Here is a 21,750-nt window from a genome sequence, read left to right as displayed (position 1 = left end):
CCCTAACATGTCAGGAGACCCAGGTACTGGGCCTGCCCTGTGGGGACCCAGCTGGTGTCCCACCGACAGCAGGGAGACAGGAAGAGAGTGCCTGCCCCGAGTAACACTGCCCCTTTCTCTCCGCTCGGCAGTGCTGGCGGCCTCGGTGCACCCCCGGAAGCCCCAGGCCGTGGAGCGCCACGTCCTTCCGGTCCTCTGGTACTTCCTGAGCAACGCAGCGGCGGGGAGCGGCGTCCTGCCCGGACACGGCGGCGGGACCATCCGCCCGGCGGTGTGCCGGCTGTGTCGGTGCCTCCAGGAGCACCTGGGTCCCCGGCTGCAGGACTCGGCCGCCGGCCAGCCAAAGCACGTCCTCAGAGCGCTCCGGGAGCTCTTAGACTCGGAATCCCGGTGAGACCGCCCCGAGGTGGCCGGCAGAGCGACGGCGCCCAGCAGCGAGGCCTCGGGTGGCCCACGCCCCTTGCAGCTGGATTAGAGACAGATCTGAAATGCGGGATCATTATTTTTTACCTTATTTTATTTTTATATTGGCCTCATCTCCAGGTCTACTTCCCATTAGAGTTCCAGATGTATATAATATATTTTGAAGTAGAAATAAAAGAGTGACTTATTTTTTCAAGGTTTCCTTATCTTCCACTGTTTTAACCTCAGCAACACCAGCCATAGTGATCCTGAGACCAAGACTCAGGGAGAACAAGCGTAGCACAGACTCACGTGTTGCAGGCCATGTTTTGGGTAAAGCTCCCCATCTTTGAGCAGCTGCAACTCCCAGCCCCCAAGCCTAGGGACCCGAGTTGGTCATTCTGAGCCAGTCCATTTGCCATTGGCCTGACTTGAGGTGAGCACCACAAACAACTCCGGGGGTGTTGCGCTTCTGCCTGTGCAGTGCCGACTGGCCCTATGCAAACCTTCTAGTGAGATCTATCCTGCGCGACGAAAGGCAAGGGGAGTTGGCATCTGTTATTGAAAGCTGTTACTGGACTGGGGACCTGGCCTTAGTCTGCCCAGGGCCAGCCGAGTGTGTGGGTTCTTGACTTCGTGTGGGAAAGATGTCACAACATGAGTCCTGGTGACTCTGAGGGTATGTTTATTGAAGCTGGGACAGGGAAACCAGGAACGACTTAGAATAGAAGCAACAGGAGAGAGCCTACGCTGGGCTGCTTTGGTTTTCTAGAAATATTACAAGAAAGAAGTGAGCCTGGGGGGCTGCGTTAGCTCACTGGGAAGTCAGAGTAAAAGGGGCCTTGAGACAGGGTCAGAGGTTAGCCCAGGATGAACTGCTGCCGCTTCTTCTTCTCTGTTTGTGAGTCTCATGGGGTCCCTCCAAGTTTAGGAGACGTGTGCCTGTGGGGGAAGTTGAGGGGGAAGGGAAAGGCATGAGCGTGCTCCCAGGAGAGAGAACAAGCCTGGGATCCTTTGTCTTGAGAGGTTTTACTTCTCCCGTGCATGTGGGAATCTTAAGGGGGGTCTCAGGCAAGGGTTTCAGAAGATGCATCAGTTTTCCAGGTGTGCTCTTTCAGGGTTGTGGTCTCTGCTGATTGGTCGTCGGGGGTGGGTGGTGGTGGTCATTGGTTGATGCAGCTGGTCTGGGCATCCACCCACCTGGTTTTGCTGCTTTTCTGGGCCTGGAGTTAAAACACAGATGACATTCAGGCTTGGATGTCATCCTTTAGGGGAGAAAGGTCAGGGCAGCGTCTGAACCACATGGCCAGTGAGGTGAAAGGTTAGGGGGTCTCAACCAGCTGACCAGGGATATGCTAGGGGAGGAAAGGCCCCCTGGGGGCGGTGAGGTTCTTGTTTTCCCAGTTTTGTCCATTGCTAGGCACCCGGGGCTCTCTGCCCTGGTGATCTTCTGTACCTGGCCCTCCGTCCTCGCTCCACTCTTGTCTATGTGGTCGCCTACCACAAAGCCTTCTGACTCTCAGGCTGATTCTGAGGAGGACTGGATGATGTTCGCACTTGAGGCACCCCAACGGAAGTCGCTCGGGAGCACACGGCTCTACACGGCAGGCAGATGTCCTGTGGAAGCTCTGAAATCACACGGACGACTGCAGCTGGGCCAGGACACGAGGGAGCTGAGAGGAGGTGCTGCCCACTGATGGGGCAGCCAGAGAAGTGGCACCTGGGCAGTGAGAGGGGGACGGCCGGGGCCTGGGCCCTGGACATAGTAGGAGTGGCCCTGCCTTGGCCAGGGCTCTCTGCCTTGACACTGGTGTGACCAGGAAAAATCAGAGGGCAGGCATTACCTCCAACACGTGGGTAAAGTAAAGGCTGATGGATTATGTCCCAGCCCCAGCCAAGGAGCTGGGGCCGCAGCAACACACTGGGGCAGATCCCACAGGGGAGGCACTGAGGTCTCCACCCCTGCCTGCACCCCTTGCAAGAACAGCAAGTTCTCTCTCCGCTGTCACTTGCCCAGAGCACAGCACCACTGTCCTGGCCCCTTCTGGGGAATTAGCCCAGAGCAGGCTGGGAAGCCTGGAACTGACTCACCCCTGTGTTTCCAAACCCCGTGGGTTTCCCTGACAGAGGAGGCCACTTTTCCAAGTTGCCCACGTTACCAGGTGCAACCAGGCCACCCCCTCCCCCAGGTGCCCTGGGGTGAGCTTGGGCACCACACAGCCATCCTGGGGTTTGGGTTTTAATAGGCAGCTTAAGTGTGACTTTGGGTAATTCTAGCCCCAGCGTGAGCACTTCTCACCTAACTGTGACCCGGCAGCTGCTGCTTCCCGGCCAGCCGCCTCCTTGCCCTTTGTTGATTCGGTCTGAACCAGGTTAAAGGCCTGCTAGACAGGGAGCCAGGAAGATGCTCAAGAGGCTGATTTCCAGTGTTTGCTAAGTTTTACACAATATAATTGGTTTTGTTTGCTGGGAGGCCTGAGCAAACTTTTGGGGTTCGGTCAGGAGATTGAATTTTCTGCTTGTCAAGATTCTAGAACGTATCAGAACATTTCAGGGCCTTTTTAGAACCGCAGGAGCCCAGGGAGGTCTGGCAGGGATTGTGAAGGCTGGAATTAAGCTCTGCGACATTGTCCTTTCCTCCTGTGTTCCTGTCCTATCTTCCAAGTCCATTTTCAAACCGGAAGCTTCTCATCCTCTGGGCTCTGTATACACCCCCATGGTGGAGGCCTTTAAAACAGCTGAAAACAGCTGAAAAGCAAGGGATACATCATTCCCTGGTTCTGTTTTCCTTCACTATTTCAGGTTTGAATCTGGTCCCAGGCACCCTGGGCTCTGGGCAACAGGCCGGGGGTTCTGACCAGGCCAGGGCATTAGTAACCCGGCCGTGCGTGCTGCAAGGATGGGCCTAACGAAGGCCAGCCACGGGGACTAAGGACTGGCCTGGGAGCCAGGGCGGCTTTGAGCTGAGCCACCATTCTCTGCTTGGTAGTGTGTGTGGCCAGAAATGCTACTTACCTAAGATGCTCTCTGGGGCGGGAATACAGCCTGCAGAAAAACTCTCCCTCTGTCTCTCCCCGCCTCTCTCATTCTCTCCAGTGTGAGAATCAAGAACCAAAGACTTGGTCTCAGAACAGCTAACTGATCAACTGGATTTCTCATCAACTGGATTTCTGAGATTTTAGAAAACTTTCCTTAAGGTCTACCTCGTGTCTCGTTTTCTCTTCCCTGCCTCATCCCCTCCCCTTCTGCACTTCGGAATCATCTGGTGAGATCTCAAACAGTGCTGATGCCGGTCCCCATCCTCGGGGGAGGAATCAACTGATTCCTCAACTGGTTTGGGGTGGAGCCCAGACAGCTGTCCTGTCTTGTCTTGTCATGTTCCCTCCCCCCTCCTTCCCCCCTCCCCTTTCCTCCTCCCCCCTCCCTTCCTCCCCCCTCCCTTCCTCCCCCCCTCCTCCTCCCCCCTCTCCTCCTCCCCCCTCCCTTCCTCCCCCCTCTCCTCCTCCCCCCTCCTCCTCCCCCCTCCCTTCCTCCCCTCCCCTCCCCTCCCCTCTCCTTCCTACCTTTCCCTCCCCTCCCTTTCTCATCCCTTTCCTCTCTTTCCTTATTTTCTCTTTTCTTCTCCCTTCTCCATCTCTCTATTACCATTTTTATTATTACCGCTACCATTATTTTGGTTTTCTTCAGGTGATTCCAATGGGTGGTCAAATTCTGAAACAGCAGTAAAATAGAAGATATAGGACAGTGGCAATGGCTTTGACCCTCCAGGCTTCTGTCCTGCCAGCTGTGCTCGCCCAGCAGCTGTAGGGTGTCCTGGCATTGGGGGTAGAGACTAAGGCCAGATACTGGGATCAGAGAGGCTGCACTGAAGCCCAGACACTGTGGCTTGCTGGTGTGTGGCCTCGAACCCACTTGTCAACCCCTGTGACCTGTCCTTATCAATCCTGCGTTTGTGTGCACGAGTGTGACGGGCGGAGAGGGGAGAAGATGACTGCAGTGCCCGTCTCCAATGGACTGTTGTGATGATTATGGAGATAATTCTTGTAAAGTACTTAGTAGAAGGCCAAGAGCCCAGGAAATCCTGGAAGGCTATTATGGTTTTTTTTTGGGGGGGGTCATAGCTTTGGGAGCAGTTAGGATCAGGGTCTTGTGGTTTCTGCTGCCTTTGGAGTTGGGGCTTGTCACCTCTCAGTTGCCATCCTCTGCTCCTTACTTGGCATGCCCCTCACAGCCACCCTCAGCTGTGAATGGGGCCCAGGGTGGCCCTGGGTGGGGCCCGACATAAAATCGTCAATTTACTGAAAACAACATGAGATTTTTCGTGATTATGTGTCACAATGTATTTAATGTGTCACCCAAGACAACTCTTCTTCCAGTGTGGCCCAGAGACGCCAGAGGGTTGGACATCCCTGGGTGCTGTGTCCTGGGAGCAAGACATGTGACCTTTCTTGCCTTACTGTTTTAATTTGTAAAAGGTGTTGAGAAATACTTGCTTTTTCATAGTGTAGGATCTTTAAATGATCTAATAAAATAATGTAGATAATTGTATTTTGCCACAGAGCGAAGGTACGATTACTGACTACAGCCTCACCCCAGTAGGACCTGCTGCTCAGAAGGCACTAGGGCCATGTCTTCCATCTGACTGGCAGATCACCCACGACTCAGCATGACCATAAATGGGGGCTTCTTAGCCTTCATTTGTTTTCCTGTTTGGTATACTTGACACAATGTAGTGGTGATTGGAAGCCAAATGTTCTAGAGTCTTTCCACCCCTCGGAGATGGAAGTCAGCGCTAGCTGAGTTTCTCTAACTTCCTGCAATGATCAGCGCACAGATCTAGAAGGAGGAGAAAATGGCAATGGGTTCTTCTCCCGATCACCATCTTAAAGTGCCAGAGGTGAACATTAGAAACGACAATGGCAGATCCCCAAGGTGGCTCGAAAGATGGTTTGGGAAAGAAGCTGGGTCCCAGAGCGGGGTGATGAAGGTGTCCTCGTTCCAGCTGTGAGGAGTGTGGTCAGCTCTGGCTTTGGAGGGTGACTGTCCCATTCACCCCATTCCTCCTTCTGTCCCCTCCTCCTTGTTTCTTTCTTCCTCCTCCAGTGCAGGTCCATCTGGTTTGTTGGGGGGACCCCCCCTGAGACCCTCTAATGCTGGCACACCAGCCGAAACAGACGGCTGGCGCGTGCGCTGGACTTCAGGGTGGCCGGAGTCACAGCGTTCCAAACCTGGGCTGCTGGATCCGTCGGACTCTACTGTCACCTGATGCAGGGCCCACAGACTATCAGCCAGGTCGCTTTCTGAAGTCCACGAGTGTCATCAGGCCAGCAGTGCCCAGGGTCCTTCAGAAAATCAGAGTGCTGAGCGAATTAGCTGTTTGCTCCTCTGTGTGGGTCACGCGTCTTTAATGATAGTTCCTAAAATCGTCTGGATGGATTGATGGAGCTTTGCTTCAGCTCCAGGTGGGCACAGGGAATAACGCACAGCCCAGTCTGACATGTTCTGTTAACGTGGGCTCAGAGCTCTGACTCTGTGATGGAGCTGCTTAAAAAATAGATTCTCTTTGAAAACCTTGCCTTGGGAAGATGGGGTGGGTGTCGGCAGCCTGGAAACCGTCCTCGGGATGATCAGTGGACAAACATGCTGAGGCAGTTCACTGCACGGGCTCCCCGATACGTGCAAATCACAGGTTGATTTCAGAAAAAGAGAATATATTTCTCAAAATCCCTTTCATTCCCATGGTTGGGTTTATGAGGCACGTCTTGTCAAACTATTTGTCTCTTCCGGCCTGCCTGCTCTGCAGTTTCTCTCCACGTGGAGTATTTTAGGTTCTGAACTGGGCATGTAATGTGGGGAAGGAAAACAGATGCTGTTTATAGTAAACAAGCGCTCAGACCCATGCTGGGACGGGAAGTTACAGTTCAGCTTGGAGGCTGTGCTTATATTTGCAAAAAGCCATCACTGTCCTGCCAGAATATTACAGTTGTTGTTTTCCTTCGTGAATCCTTTCGATGAAACTGGAGAACTGTGTCCCCCTGGGGCTGGACTCTTTGCTAAGGGGCTGAAGTGTTGGAGGAAGAGCTGGCTGAGCCCCTCCCTCTCCGCAGTTGGGGGTCCTCGTGGGGGTGGAGGAAGAAGGCGGTGAGGTCCACCCCCAGGGGAGTTGGCCCAAATAAAAATATGGGTGTTTTACGTGACCTTTAAATGGGTCTCCGGTGGTGGGCTCCCTTTTGTCTTCCTACCCCACACTCCTTGATTTCTAACCCCGTGGAGAAAAAACACAGGCTCCTGAGTCCTCCATGGGTTGGGTCCATGATTTAATTTATTTAAAGAGACAAAACAAAGCAAAAAACCTGCCCTCCCTTCTCCCTTGAGCACGGAAGCAGACTGGGCTAAGCATGGATGAGATTCCTGAGGAGAGGGTAAGAGTGACCCACCTGAGAAGCTGTGTAATTGGGCTTGTCCCCATGGCCACTGGCAATGTGCTCCCCAAGGCACATGTTGGACGAAAGAAAGGCCAGGTCTCCAAAAGGCCTGAAATTGGGCTGATGCCACACAAGTGGTCCATGGCGGTAAATTGCGTTTCTTTTGTACAGAGCCTAGTTCGCAAATAATTGGGGCTACATCTGGTAGTTAGGATGATAGCCAAAAAAGCACAACTTGAACTCATTAGCTCAAGGCCTGCTTGCCGGCTTGGCCCTGCTTCACCTTTGACCTTTACTGCCCCCCAGCTCCTTAGCTTTCACAACCCCTCGCTATCTGCACCAGGGAAGCTAATTTGGGAATCCTGAAGCCTTTGGGTCCTTTGGCAACAGGGTGTCCACGGGAGCTTGTCATCCCTGTTGCCTGAGCCTATGGGTTCCTGGGACCTCTACTTACACCACACGTGGGGATGCATGGCAGAGCCCAGCACTGTCCTGGCACAGGTAGGTGCTCAGCAATGCAGGGGGATGAGGAGGCATGAACTGCTTCTGGTCGATGGCAGACAACCTGCCTGCAGCTTCGGAGGGTTGGTCTTGGCTGCTGCCGCCCAGTCCAGCTTGGGGGTAGGGCAGCTCTTCATCTCAGAGCTTCCCACCAGGCACACTCAGGGAGGCCAGCAACGGCTCATCCCAGACTCTCCCGGGGCGTTTGTCTGACACGGGCCCCTTAGGATAGAATGCGCTGCCCAGCTCCCAGCTGCCCATCTGCAGCTCCTGTTGCTGCAGCCGGGTGCACTCAGCCCCTGCCTGCTCACTGCAGCCAGCCCCAGTCTCTAAGATGAGGCCCATTCAGGGGGGCCTGGGCTGGACACTGAGACTCACTTCGCCTGTGTGTGGATCTGGCTCCCACTTCTATCCTGGTTCTAGTCACTAGAGTTTTTATTGTCCCTGTGGTTACACCTCCGTGTTGTGTCCCTGTCCAGTCTCCCTGCAGCTGGGGCTCTGCTTCGTTCCCTTGGACCTCCAGGAGTCCCACCCCTAAACTCTAACCCAAGGCTGGCTCCCCGCTGCTTGCTTCCTGTGTGCCCAGCCCCGTTGCCCACGCTGTAGGCCTAACCGTGTGGATAGGCTGCCCAGCTCTGTACCAAGCAGGTTTCCTAAGCCAGATGTTCTCACACAACTACCTCAGCCCTGCCCTGCCTGGGCAGCTGGACTGCCGCCCATTTCCTGCAGCCCAGGCGGTTCCCAGGGTCCACCCACACACTTATGGGTGTGGCTGGGCTCCAGAACCTGCCTTGCTGGCGCCCAAGCTCTGCTCCTCGGATTAGTGAGGCTATAAGCAAACGGAGCACACAGCGGGGTGTACACAGACAGTTCCCAAGGGGGTCAGTCATGGCCCCTCTTGGTAGTTCAGTCACTCTTCCTTGGGTGTCTTTGAAGAGTTGATCCCTGTCACCCCTCCTTGAATAACTGGGCACATCGAGGTGGGATTCACTCCCCTGGTCTCATGCCCACCCCGGAGGAGGCCCCTTAGCCCCCAGGGCCTAGTTTAATGTGCTCTTGAGTCAGGACCTATTTCCACAAAAAGGGACTTGATGTCTATAATGTTCCCAAACTGAAAAAAATCAGCTTTGCAGCAGACCTGGAGTGAGACTCTTAGCTCTAGCCCATGAGTGAGAATTCTTGTCTTGTGACAACCCATTGAATCACCCAATTACCGAAAATTCTTTTCTAAACAGAAAGCACTCCACAGCCTCCAACAGAAAACCTCCAGATCTGCAGCAAGTTTCTAGCTCGTTGGCAGAAGCAACTTTTTGGCACAAACAACTGCTCTTTCCTTCAATTTCAACTCCAGCAGAAGTTCTGCAGGTGACCCAGATAAAGGTGGCCGAGAAGCCTCTGGGGGACATGGCCTGTGTACAGGGGACCTTACCCACACAGCCCTCTGAGCCCCAGCCTCCAAGGTGCTTGAAGAATAGGCTGCCTTGTTTGGGAGGCTTGGTCGTGCCCACTCAGTCTGAGAGGCATGTGGATGCGTAGGGCAGAGCATGTGAGATGCACTTAGCTTGAGCGGCAACGTGGCTGTGTGAGTGGGCTGGGAGCTTTGCCTTTGGGCTGTGGTGCCAAGCTGGGGAAGAAGGAGAAGCGGGAAAGTGGGTGGGCTCTCATCGCTGGAGCAACCAATTTCTAAGCAAAGCTCATCTTGGGGACTTGCGTGCTGTGCCAGTATTTAACCTTCAAAAAACTAGGCGTTCCCACCGTTTGCACAACAATATGTTTTAGGCAGATGGAGTGATGGGATGTCCCAGAGCAATGAGACGTGGTGGAAGACGATAGATTCTATTTCCCTACACCCGTTCATATGTGACCTCAGGCGAGTCACTGGGTCGGGGGCGCTTTGGTTTCCTTGCCTGCAAACCCAGGAGAATGCTATCTGCCTCCTGTATTGTGGGAAGGATGAAGTGATTTCAGGGGGCCGACACAGGTAAAACACCTGGCCCGTCAAGCATGCGAGAAACTCGTGTTTCCTCTAAATTAAGGCCAGTACTTGAAGGATTAAGAATGCCATTGTGGGATGCAGAGCTGTAGCTAACTTTCAGACCCCCGAGGCAAACCAGGGGCTGGAACCCAAAACAGTGAATGTTTATAGTCCAGCAGACCTGCTGGGCAGGGCACCTTCCAGGCCTTCCCAGGACACCTGGGGAGGAGTGTGGTCAGCCCGCCACTGGTGGGGCAGCCTGACACTTGGCAGTCGTGCTTTGCTGGTCAGGCCACTTCCTTCTGCTGGGACTTGTCCTGGGTGTGGCCGGCAGTGGTGTCCCGTTGCAGCCTGTGGCCCTGCACGCAGAGTTCCCGGGGAGACGCAGCCCTGCCGCCGCCCTTCAGTTCTGGGGCGCAGGGGCTACTCCATGGCTCTGTGTCCTTCTTGGGGCTCTCCTCACTGCCGCTGCCAAGAGAAAGGATGGGTGCAGATCAAACAGCCCGCTGTTGCTCCTCTGGCCCCGGCCCCGCTCTCCATTCTGCCTCTCTGTCCCTCCCTGTCTGTCCCTCCCACAGGCCAGGTGGAGCCCGGGTGCCTGGCCTCTGCCTGTCTCTGTCAGGCCTGCCCGGCTGCTGCTGTCCTCGTGCTTGCCCCCCGAAGCCGGGCAGGGCAGCGAGGAAACCAGGCTCCGGGGCGTTTCGCTGGACAGGCTGAGGCCTGCTCTGCCTCTCGCCCAGGATCCTGCTGCTCTGAACAGAGCCACTCCCTCGGGAACTCTGGGAGCGGGCCTCTGTTTTGTGTTTGTTTTTGGAGCGTTTCTAACTTAGTAAAGGGCTGGGCTCAGCCAGTTGAAGTAAAAACAACACCCACACCCTGGCTGGGCAGCTCAGTTGGTTGGAGCATCGTCTCAATATGCCATGGTTGCGGGTTTGATCCCCGGTCAGGGAACATACAAGAAGCCACCAATGAATGCATAAGTAAGTGGAACAACAAATCTATGTCTCCCCCTAAAATCAATTTAAAAAAACCCAAAATAACAAACAGCCCTCCGCCCCAAACCCACCCTGCTTTGTTCAGCTGCCACTGTCTTCCTGACTGGAGTAACCAGGGCTGGCCTGTGGCTAGAACAGACCCTCCCGGCTGCTGAGTGCTACGGTGTGAGGGGCTTTGAGTGGGGAAGGAGACCCAGTGTGTGCTGGGAACGCAGAGTGGAGGGGAGTCACAGGCATGGAGCAGGCTTGGGCCAGGAGAGTACCAGCCGAGAAAACTACACGGGTCGGGCCGTGTGCTGACAGGCTAGCCTCACAATGACTGCGTAGAGGCCGGAGTCTGGCTGTCTGGGCTGAACTGAGCTCTTCTGCTGACTAGCTGTGGGACCTGTAGCATGTTAATTAATCTCTTCAATTCTCTTCTTGGTAAAGTGAAGGTAATAGTAGTGCCCATCTCACAGGGCGCTCAAAGGTATCAATATTGGATGAAGCGTGTAAAGCTCTTGGAATGTTAATAGCATGTGGCAAGTACTCAACAAATGGCCAGCTGTCACTCTGGTGCTGCTTTGTAGCATGAATAGGAAGTCACACCTAGAAGGCTTGGGACCACCCTGTTGCACCCCCTGAGGGTCAGAGCCTCTTGATTGGTCCCCTGAGGGCCAGGATCAGACCCAGCTCCCCACGCGCACAGAGCAGAAGGTCCTTCTCTCTGCCTGTCACAGCACGTTCTTGACTATTCCAGGAGCTCTATTAGGCCGGCTGCCCAGGTAGCCTGACCCAGGAAAAGGGCGGGGGAGGAGTTTCTGCAGAGAGACCTTGCCTGGAGGGTCCAGTCCTGGCAAAATTAAGAGCACCACCTTTAGGAGAAAACATCTGGACCCCTCCTGGATGTTCACAGCGCCCCAGCGTGCAGACCAGCACCCCCACCAGGGTATTCAACACATGATTGACAGGTGGAGCTCAGTAACTGGGATGCCTGGGCACGCCTCCAGGGACTCTTCCCAAGCCCCTGAGCCCCAAGATCAGGAAGATACAAGTGTCATAATTTTTCTATGAGAGGGGCTGGCGCCTGGCATAGGATGACCTGAGAGGGCTCAACACCAGCCGCAGGCTGGTCCATCTTGCGAGCCTGCCTTGGTGGCAAGATCTCACAGGTGTGGTAGTGTCTGTCCCTGCAAGTCCCCCTGGGAGAAGCAGCTGAATCTGAGCGGTTTCTGCCTCTCTTGCACAGGCTGGTTGGCTTGTTGCAGGATCCGTTTCCTGGCACAGTTTCCCTCAGGTGAGAGGGCAGGAAAACAAATGCTTGTCCTCTACACAGCGGAGAAGGCTCAGTGTTCTTGTAGCCTGCGTGCTTCTACTCCAGATGCCAACTGCCCGGGGTTGAGCAGGGGTAGGGGCCGGGGAATGAGCGCTTCCACCTCACACCCATCGCGCCTGCACAGCTGGGAACAGCTCAGAGGCGTGGTCTTACCAGGAGACAGGGGGATGGGTGTGAGTCATCGTGAGACCCTCCATGTGGTCTAGGAGGTGCCTGGTTACAAGCACTGCGCCCCCCAGCCCAACATCTCCCAGTACTGAGACTCAGGACACAAAATAGCCTTGTGGGCTGCCCTTTTCCAAGGAAAGGCCCGAGACAAGGGCATCGTTGTCTTCTTGGACAATTTTATGTTGTTTTATTATTGCTCCCAGTGATTTAAAATGTTAGTATCTTTAAGTAATGCCATTTTATTGTCCTTGTTTCTTCCAGTTTTTCTCCTGAAGGGCGCTGTTTTAGAAATCTAATAACCGAATGAGTGGCTAGTGTGAGGAATAATGCATTAACATTTATGGGGGTTCTCAGATGGAAGGCGCTGTGCTGTCGGGAGCTCATTTTAGATTTAAGAAAAGAGCAATGTTGCATTAAGATTCTTGCAAAAATAATCAATACTTCATTTCTTTCAAGTGGCTGGGGAAGTTTATATAACTATAATAATGTGCAACTTTCCCTAGATAATATCTTTATTTAAAATTGACTGCTGAGTACTTTGAAAAAAAAATAAGAAATTACTATTTATGCTTGACAGATGGTGAAGTCTCTAACACACACCGCTGTGGCAGACGTTAACCGCTGATTTGCACTGTCGTGGGCAATGGGAAGACAGTGAGGGCTGGTGCTGGTTGGGCTGTGATCTGTCACCCAGGCACATTGATACGCGTTCATCTCTAATGGGCCTCAGATTTACATTTCCCCCGCCTTGCCACGGGTCTGGAAAAGACACATTCTCCACAGAGTCTGCAAAAGTGCCATTGGAGCATCCAGTTTGTTCAACGCTCTGGCAGACTATACTCTGACTTCTGGCCCATGCCAGGCCCTGGCCAGGTAGCTCAGTTGGTTAGAGCATCAATCCAATACACCAAGGTTGAGGATTCAATCCCTGGTCAGGGTGCATACATGAAGCAACCAATGAATGTATAAATAAGTGCAAAACCAAATCCATGTCTCTCTCTCTTGCTCTCTCAAAGTCATTCAATTAAAAAAACAAACAAACTCAGTCTGCCCAGGGCAAAGGATGGTAACCCTTCTCCTGGGTACTGGTGCTGAGTGCTAATGAAGAGTCTTGTTCCTACTCTCCAAACTTCTGCAGGGGGGCGTGGAAATGAGGCTGGATTGGAGGGCAGGCCTCTGGGGGATGGGGAAGCTAAACATTCATATTGCATGTCTCCAGGACCAGCCCTCTCAACACATGTCCCTAGGGTGTCCCCGAGACACCTGGTAAGGGGTCTATGAGGTCAAAACTATTTCAATAGCAATACTAAGACATTATTTGCCTTTTCCACTCATTCTTCCATGAGTGTAGAGTGGAATTTTCCTGTTGGCATGATGGGTGATATCACAGCAGAATGACTGCCGAAACAGATCTGAGAATCCAGCCGTCTTTCCCTGAAGCCTCGCACTACGGAGGTTCACAAAAAATTTAAGACAGTGCCACGCCTTGCTGAATTTTTTTGTTGTGGAAAATATAGTTAACTCTCCTAAGAATATATTATTCATGCTAACATATAATGGGGGCGTGTTTGTTTTAAAAAATTAATTAATACACATTCCTGATATTTCTTCATGTCAATTTCTAACACAGTGAAAAGTGAGGGGCCCAGCCCACATACACGAAGAGTCTAGAGGGGTGCCGGGACCACATGTTTGAGAACCTCCCACCTAGAGGCACACGACGGCCATCAGGCTGCTGGTCCTGGGCAGAGTGACAGTGACTCCACCAGGAGGCCAAGTCGCTTCAACTCAGTCTACCTGCCTGCCCCGCCTGCCCTGCCCCCCCCCCCATTAAAGAAAGGCCTGTGTGGGGCTGGATGGACTCAATTGTTTTAGACTTCTAATCTAGCAGAAACTCTTTTCAATTAAAATATCAAGAACCTGAAATGAGTGACAAATGAAAGCACAGTTGCTCAGAGTTTGGGGGGCTTGGGGGGGGGCTGGACATTCTTAGACCCTTTTTTCTAATTGCCTCTCCTCTTGGAGGACAGTGTGAAAACTACTGACCCAGATGATCCTGAGGGCCCATTAGCTCTGTTCCAGTACCTGAAGGTGGTGGCCCCAACACCCCCCTTACCTGCTGTGGCCAAGCTGGGGATCACGAGAGTTGCTGGTGGCACCTGGGACAGGCAGGTGAAGGCGGACACCCGGCTGGCGGTCAGAAGCTGCCCGTCCGATGAAGGGCTGAGGGTTGAGGACACACAGAGCCATTCCCCGCTGTGAGCTCCACCTCGGTCGTGTCCCTGAGCTGCCTCTCCAGCAGCCTGTGGGGGTCCCCCGAGGGCCCCCAGCTTCAGGTGGCAGTAATGGGGTGGCTGGGTGGGCTGTCGAGAATGGCGATTTGGCTTCAAACAGAGAGGAAGTGGCTGGGCAGAATAGGGCCCGTGTGTTCCGAGATGCTTTGGATGGGGCTGCCCAACTATTTTCAGAATCTCTTGCTTCCTTTTGTCCCTGTGTGGGGGACAAAGGAGGGGATGGGGAGGGGCCAGAGGCAGGGGAGCTTGCCTCTGTGTGCTGCGTAGGGGGGTTGGGGATCTTGGGCTGAGCAAGTGAGCTCTCAGTGGGAGGGCTGGGCAGGTTGTGCTGGGGTGGCAGGGACGCCCCTTTCGTTACTGTTGGGGGGCTCAGGGTCCTGGGGCTCGCTAGAGGGCTGACTGTTGGGCTGGGGGACCCATGCACAGAGGGGACGCTTGGCTGCGCAGGTCTGTGAGAGGAGGGCAGGCTCGGGTGCCTCTTGTCTGCTCTGGATGCCCTCGGAGGAGAGGACTTCCTGACCAGTGGGGAGCTTCTCTCTTGGCTCTTCCTTGGGGCCTCGGAAGAATGTGGCCCCTGAGTTGGTCTGGGCAGGCTGGGTTCCAAGGCCCTCTGATGCCCAGCAATATGGCTGGGGTGGTGACCGGTGCCTGCCCTCCGGGGCTGCCTGGAGAGGTTTAGAGGTCTGGCCACGTGTGCCTGGCTCTGAGCCTCACTGCTCTCCTCCTCTGGGTTTGGGCTCATTCCTGGGGGGTGGTTGAGGTCCAAGGCCAGCTTTCTAGGACTGCAGTTGCTCTCGCTGTTCCCTGGCCCTGCACTGCAGGGCCCGGTGGGGGCGGTAGTGCTCCTGCTGGGCAGCAGGTCAGTGGGGCTCACAGAGGCTCTTAGCTTTGGGGACATCCATGTTTTTCTGGCAGGGCCAGCCTCTGCCAGTCCTGGCAGGTGGGTCCCTTCAGGAGAGCTCCCTGCTGGCTTGCTGCTTTCGGGGGGCTCCAGAGCAGTGAACGATCTGTCCATCAGGATTTCCAGAGGTGGCGGAGGGAGGTACTCTGGGTCCTCCCCCTCCATTTCACCATGGAGCTCCTCACTCGTAGACCCTGTCTGCAGAGGGGGAAAGGCAGGGGCTGCAGGCCTGCAGCCTGGCCCCCCCCTGAGACACCCTCTGTGCACCGCAGGAGAAACCTGGGGCTTTGTATACAAAGGGGCAAGCCCCCTGTAAATAGGAAATCTGGGGGGCATGATGGGGACCCCCCACTTCCTGAGGCAGGTGCCCGGCCCAGAGTCTTTGGACTCTCCCAGTGTCTGCAGATTCTCACTGGAGCTGAAAGTTTCAATGAGTTTCTTGACTGATGTCCTGGGGGGGTGGCCCCTGACATCCCAGTCCTCAGCCCTGGGAGCCTTCTTGGCCCTCTGCCCTGATGGGGCGTCATTTGGAAACCCCTCAGCCTCCCCCTGCCAGGGCCATTCCCCCTCAGGGCGGGGACTGCATTTTTGCAAAATGCTCTTGTCCTGACTTGGCAAAATGCTGAAGTTCTTGGTCAGAGATGCCTTCAGCTTGCTGATGGGGCTGCTTGGGGCGGCCCTGTGGTGGCTGCCGGGCTTCAGAGAAGCTGCTCTGGGCTGCAGAACCTGCTCCCTGCTCAGCCCCTGCCGTCGGGTGCCCAGGGAGCAGAATGCCTCCAGCCTCTGGCTGAGGTCTCTCTGGACCTGCTGCAGCTCCTGAAGGGTGGGCTCCTCCACATGGCTCTTAAGACACCCCTCTGACTGGGACCTCCTCTGCCTCACAGGGGCTCTCCGGCTGCCACCGACCGAACTAGGTCTTGGTGGGACCACTGTCCTCTCCTCCTCCTCAGCCCAATCCTGGTGCCCAGGGGACACAGGGACAAACTTGATCCTTTCACTGATTGCTTCCTTCATCTTTAGAATCATTTCCTGGGCTTGGAGGCTCCTAAGCCCCCTGGGGTATGCCTGAAATGGGCCAGGAGGAGAAGACCTTGGCCTTGGATGGAAATCATCTTCCTCCTCCTCTGTACTCCTGTCTTCCTCTTCACTGGGGGATGGAGCGCCCATCAACCTGGAGCCTTTAGGAAGATGGGCTTCCACAGAGATCCCAGCCCCAGAGGACTCATAGGAGTTGCTTTTGCCTACCCCCAGAGGCCTGGAGGCAGCATTTTCTGGGTCTGAGCAGGAGGGGCCTAGACTCCCTGCTCCACCCTCTGCAGCTGGCTGAACCTTTGCCAGAAGAGGCCTTGAGAGCGGGCAGTCCTGGGGTCTCTCTGAACCCATCCAGACTGGGCTTTGCTGCCAGGTATGTCCCAACAGCCTGGCCTCCACTGGGGGTGAAGTCCCTGGCTTCCAGTCTGCAGGCTCCGGTGTTAAGTCCCAGCTGGCTTGTTTGCTCAGCTTGTCTACTGGGTACACAGACTCACTGTCTGCACCAATGCCACTGTCTTCAGAGCACAGGGGTAGACCCTGTACCCCAGGGTCACTGTGGCCGCTGGCCAAGGTCTCCAGCTGCCCCAGAGCCTGCAGGAGGCGTGCGTCTACAGCCCTCTTCGTGCTCAGCGTGTTTGCCAAGTGGCTTGCAGCGGCTTGCAGGTAGCTGCTGGAGCCCTCCAGGAAGCCACTGGTGAGTGAGGCCACCGTGCCGCTGAGGCCCTGCAGCCTGCTGACTGTGTACTGCAGAAGCTGTGGCAGGAGGTCTGGCTGCTCCTGGGGCTCCCCTTTCTTCAACGGCCAAGCCAGATCCTCCCTAACTTCCCGGAGGAGCGCTTCTCCATCCTTGGAGATCTCCCCCAAGAGCTGACTGGCCTCATCCAAGCACAGCAGCAGGAGGCTCACCATGGGCTGCAGCAGCTCCTGGGTCTGCGTGGCCTGATGCGTGAGGCTCAGAACTGCTTCGTACTTGGAGAGGCAGGAGTGCAGATAGGTGTAAGCATGCTGGTGGGCTGTCACCAGGGGCTCAGGAAAGTCCACTTTGCCTTTGGAGCCCTGAGCAAGGAGGGTGGTCTGGCAACAAAGACCGTGCTGCCCTGACCTGTGGCATTTTGGCTCCTTCTCCCACAGGGAGGTCTCATGGGTAACACGTTCTGCTTTTTCATCTTCAGAAAAGGCTGCCCCTTGTGACTCGTGGGAGCTCTGTGTCTTGAATGGAATGTCCTCAGCCATGTGGCTCTGTGATTTGTTCAGCTGGGATGGGGAAGTTTTGGTTTCTGAGATCAGTACTTCCAGGTTTTTCTTTCTGCCTGCAGTGGAATCTCCAGCCATGGTTTGGGTCCATGTGGGACCTGGCTGCACCTCTGTTGGCCTTTGTCCCTGGGACAAGTTCCCCCCAGAGTCATAGCAGGTGGAGCTTTGAGCCAGCAAAGGGACAGAACATCTTCCACTGTCCCCCTGACTTCCTCCCCCCAGCAGAGCTGCTTTGGGCTTCTTAAAAAACTGGATGCTGCTCTTAGCCACGCTGTTAACGATGTCGCTGTGGGAAGGTGCACACCCCATGGTGTCAGCCTGCAGTCAACTCCCACCCGTGACCTTCATAATTTCCACGGAGTCATATTTGAAAGAGCAGCAAAAGGCGGTCTTACTAGTCCATCCAGACATTTCCAGGCCAGAACCCTGTGAAGTCCACGGTGCTGTGTCCTCTGCGCTGCATGAGTTTTCTTACTTCCCTGGTCCCGCTGTGTAGGGGCGGTGGTGCCCACCGCCTTTGGTGGCTCTAATTTTGTACCCTCTGCAGTTAGTGAGCAGCGGTGCGAAGGTAAAGGACCTCAGGCTCCTGGATCAGGGGCCCGTGTTTTCTCCCTCCTGACAGATGTGGATGGCAAATGGAACTTTAAGCCTATTAGGTTAATCATGCCCCAGCCAGTCAGCACTCACAGCGTGTTCTAATATAGAACTTCTCAGCATTTACTATCTTGGGAAGCAGATTATGTTTGCACGTGCTTGTGCTTTTAATTCTGTTCAGACGCCTGCCATGTGAAACCTAGAGAAATAAGCCATAATTGCAAAAGGCTCTGGAAGGGACACACTTGTGGAAAAGAAAGCACGGCTCCCCGATTACAGTCCCTGGCAGAGAAGTGACCTCCACAGTTTAATAAGGGCAAACCCAATGAGGGTGCTCCAACTGCTGTTGTCAGGAAGGCCCCAAACCACGTGATAGATGGCAATGGAAGTTGTGCATTCTTGTGTGGGCGGCTTAGACAAATGCCACGCGTCTAGCGCTGGAGAACTTCTCTAGAAGACAGTGACTAAAGAAGTCAAGGTGGCATTTCCTGGACTCTAGGAAAGAGCGTTGGACAGCAGGAAGCCATGCTACCTGTTTGGAGGGGAAAGCAGAGAAACTCACCACCGTGTAAAGCTCACGGCCAGTCAGTGTGGACTGGGGAGGCTCAGGGAGACAAAGCACTCACAGAATGAGGCTTTTTGTTAAGCTTTCTCCCAGGAATACCAGCTAGAACTGGGCCAGGGGGAGCCTTTTGGTCATTAGGAGTAGAGCTTAAGGTAAAATTGTATTCTCCTCTTCAACTGTATTTCCCTACCCCTACTCCTGTGGCTAACCATAGTAGCTGCTCATTTAAAAACTCCTTCGAACCTTTATTTGTTGTTAGTAAGTAAAGAGGAGGATTAGGGAGACCCGGGTTTCAATCCTGACTCCTCTTCCTTTTAGTGGAGGAACTACCACGAGTTATTTAACCTCCTCGTGGCAGAGGGGATCCTGGTACCTGCTTTACGGAGCCATTGTGTGGATTAATTCAACTTGAGGTTTAAGTGCTGGTGCTTAAGTGCTGGCAAGTGGCAGGTACCGTATTTTGCCATGTATAATGGACACTTTTTGTGCCCAGATTTTTGAGGGAAAAACAAGGATAAGGATGAGTGTAATGATTACATACCATGGGTATAATAATAGGTATAATCATCCCATGTATAATGCAAACAAAATATGGGTGCAACACTATACATGGGAGTGCATTTTACAAAAAAAAATAAAAGGAATTTCTTATTCTTCTCTCCCTGGAATCTAGGCCTCCTACAGTAATAGAAGTCACAAGAAAACGTATCAGTTTGTGAAGGATTAAGCCCCAGTCTTTCCTGAGTTCTCAGGAAGCAGTTGTCTCCCAGCGGGGGAGATTCCTGGGATCAGGGTGGATCCCTGACATCAGGATCGTTGCCCCTCTCTGTCTGTGCCAGACGGCCCTCAGCTCAGCACACTGCTGCCTCGGGGCTTCTCTAGGCCTCCTTGTGCCCCTTCTCTGCTCTTCAATCACATTCCCACTGGCAGCAGGAGGAAGAGGAGCTTTTATCTTAACCATTTCCCGCATTTGGACCTACAGCTTGTATCAATTTTTAAGTTCCCTACTAGAAATTATCGAGCATCTCCTGAAGTTGCTGGGGTTGGAGTTGATACTCTGGCTTTATAGTTTTTGTTTTCTCTTACTGAGGTCTGGACCACCAGTGAAAATAACCCCGTGGGTGTCTGGGCGGTTTTGGAAACAGAAAGGACTTGGAAGTAGCTCATCTGCCATGAGCAAGCTGGAGACAGGCTACCGGGCCTGTGCTCGGAGCCTGAAGCCTGTGGCGGCCCAGAGTGCATCCTTAATAGAGTTCTCCAATCTGTTTATTTCCAACAGAACTCGGGGGAGTGCAAAGCTGACTCAGCGCCTGGGGGTGCGACATGTTAGGCGTCATCTGCCACTTTGCTGGCTGGCCCAGTAAACAAGAGCACTGGGAGGGAAGATTCTCTCCTCTTCCATTTGACACAGGGTTCTTTATGTAAATTCTTCTCCCCTCAGGATTTAGGTCCCTGCTGGAATGGTCTTTGTAAAAAACCATTGATCTAAGTGGCAAAAGTTATTTCCAAACCAATGATGAAAATAAAAGTGTTTGCCAGGAGGTAGAGTTGTCAGACGGCTCTGAGCCCGGTAGGCTGGTATTCTCGCCTCTTCCAAATAGTTTAGGAAGCTCTTTATTCACTGCTTCTCCTTTTTCATTATGACCGACTTCTGCTTTTCTTTCTTTTCAAGCTAGGTCTGCTTCAAATGAAAAAAAGAAATACTGTGAGTGGGGCTGTAAAATGACCCAACTGCTCTGGAGAACGATCTGACAGTCAAACACACATCCACCTTATGACCCATCAATTCTGCGCCTGAGGCTTTTTTTTCTTTATCCAAGAGTGTTGAATATATGGGTCTACAAAAGGGACCAGCGTGAGAATATTCATATTAATGTTATTTATAGTAGCCTCAAATTGGAAATAATTCATATGTTTGTCAACAGGGAAATAAATGGGGCATAACTGTATAGTAGAATACTTCCCAGCAATAAAAGGAAGACACTACTGAAATATGTAATGACCTAAATTTAAAATTTATTATGCTGAGTGAAAAAAAAAGGGCAGACATGACACCCACTGCGCTGCATGAATCCGCCTATATGAAGTTCAGGAGCACACAGAACTAACCTCTACTGGGAAGAGTGAGTGAGTGGACACGGACCTGAAAGGATTTCTTAGAGTGGTGAAAATGCTCTGTATGTTGACCTGGGTAGTGGTTACATGGGTGTGCACATAAGTAAAAATTCCTTGAGTTGTACATGTCAGTTGTGCACTGTGTTCTATGTATGTGAAGACACACATACACCCTGAACTAAAAGGCAGTGTTGTGTGCTTCACTTGGTGCCTAAGAGAGCCCCCGTGTTAGTTGTCTATTGTTACATGACAGATGACCCCCAAATTTAGCAGATAAAATGGCAAGCATGATCTCATTGTGAAAACTGTTTTTGTGGGTCAGCATTTGGGAGTGGCTCGCCGGGTGGTAGAAGCTAGGGGTTTTCATGAGGCTGCAGTCAGGACGTCAGCCAGGGTTGCAGTCCCCTGCAGGCTTGACTGGGGCTGGTTGATTCCCTTCCAAGGTACACCATTCACACGGCTGTTGACAGAGGCCTCGATCCTTTGCTGGGTGTTTGCAGGAGGCCTCAGTTCCTTGTCACGTGGACTTCTCCGTGAGGCTACTTGAGTGTCCTCCCAACATGGCAGCTGGCTTCACCCAGAGCGAGCAGGTCAAGAGAGAGCAAGGAGCAGGCCACTCTCTCCTAATGTTAGAAGCCATACTCTTTCACATTCTCCACATTCTGTTCCTTTAGCCGCTAGTCCCTAAGTAGAGTTCAGATTCAAGGAGAGAGAAACTAGGCTCCATGTTCAAAAGGTCACTGAAAAAAAATAGCTGGATATATCAGGCTCCTGTTGGTTATTATAATAATAGGCAACAAAATAAATTCCTCAGGCTCCTGTTGGCTATGATGGCTTCTCCAATTGGCCTCACTTTCGATGACCTTGACAGTTTTGAGAACTGCTGGTCATATGGTAGGTTGTCCCTCAAATGGGATTTGTCTGATGTATCTGTTATGATTAGATTAGGGATATGGGTTTTTGAGAGGAAGGTCGGAGGGGTAATGTAGCATTTTTATTGCATCATATTAAGAATACATACTATCAGTGTGATTTATAACTGCTGATATTGACCTTGATCACCTGGCTGATGTAGTGTGTGTGAGGTTGTTCAAGTGGAAAGGGGTCCCCCTTACCTTTCTCTTCTGTACTCTTTGCAAGTACTGTGAGCAGCTGCACTTGGGGAGCGGAGAGTTATGCTCCCCCTCAATAGAAACATTTTTAAAGCTCTGGGG

At 53.2% G+C, this 21,750-nt stretch overlaps 2 protein-coding genes across 5 annotated transcripts in view; one reads left to right on the top strand and one right to left on the bottom strand.

Annotated features, from left to right (window-relative positions):
- Positions 1 to 979, top strand: part of TOGARAM2 (TOG array regulator of axonemal microtubules 2) — a 46,427-nt gene extending 45,448 nt beyond the window's left edge. For all 4 annotated transcript variants that reach the window (XM_037066851.1, XM_037066850.1, XM_037066853.1 and 1 more), the window contains exon 20: positions 132 to 979. In XM_037066851.1, coding sequence (XP_036922746.1) covers positions 132 to 394 — 263 coding nt within the window. In that variant the 3' untranslated portion in view covers positions 395 to 979. The remainder of the gene's footprint in view (positions 1 to 131) is intronic.
- A 7,455-nt stretch (positions 980 to 8,434) lies between these two features.
- Positions 8,435 to 18,759, bottom strand: PCARE (photoreceptor cilium actin regulator). The gene is made up of 2 exons (XM_037066655.1): positions 13,898 to 18,759; positions 8,435 to 9,771 (listed from the first exon to the last, which is right to left on the bottom strand). The coding sequence occupies exons 1-2, from the start codon at positions 17,569 to 17,571 to the stop codon at positions 9,591 to 9,593; spliced, it is 3,855 nt and encodes a 1,284-aa protein (XP_036922550.1). The 5' UTR covers positions 17,572 to 18,759; the 3' UTR covers positions 8,435 to 9,590.
- Positions 18,760 to 21,750: the final 2,991 nt, after the last annotated feature.

The sequence above is a fragment of the Sturnira hondurensis genome, unplaced genomic scaffold (genome assembly GCF_014824575.4).
Source record: "Sturnira hondurensis isolate 20B ecotype Veracruz unplaced genomic scaffold, ASM1482457v3 Scaffold0016663, whole genome shotgun sequence".
In the NCBI taxonomy this organism is placed as follows: Eukaryota; Metazoa; Chordata; class Mammalia; order Chiroptera; family Phyllostomidae; genus Sturnira; species Sturnira hondurensis.
The sequence above is the reverse complement of the archived record's forward strand: the minus strand, read 5'-3'. Positions and strand labels throughout refer to the sequence as shown.

What these genes read in the sequence shown, in the direction of transcription:
- PCARE (XM_037066655.1), bottom strand. Translation starts at nt 17,571, where the DNA reads ATGGGGTGTGCACCTTCCCACAGCGACATCGTTAACAGCGTGGCTAAG. An exon ending in CCCCAGCTTGGCCACAGCAG is followed by an intron (nt 9,772 to 13,897) that starts GTAAGGGGGGTG and finishes TTCTCTTGGCAG; the next exon opens with CGGCAGTGAGGAGAGCCCCA.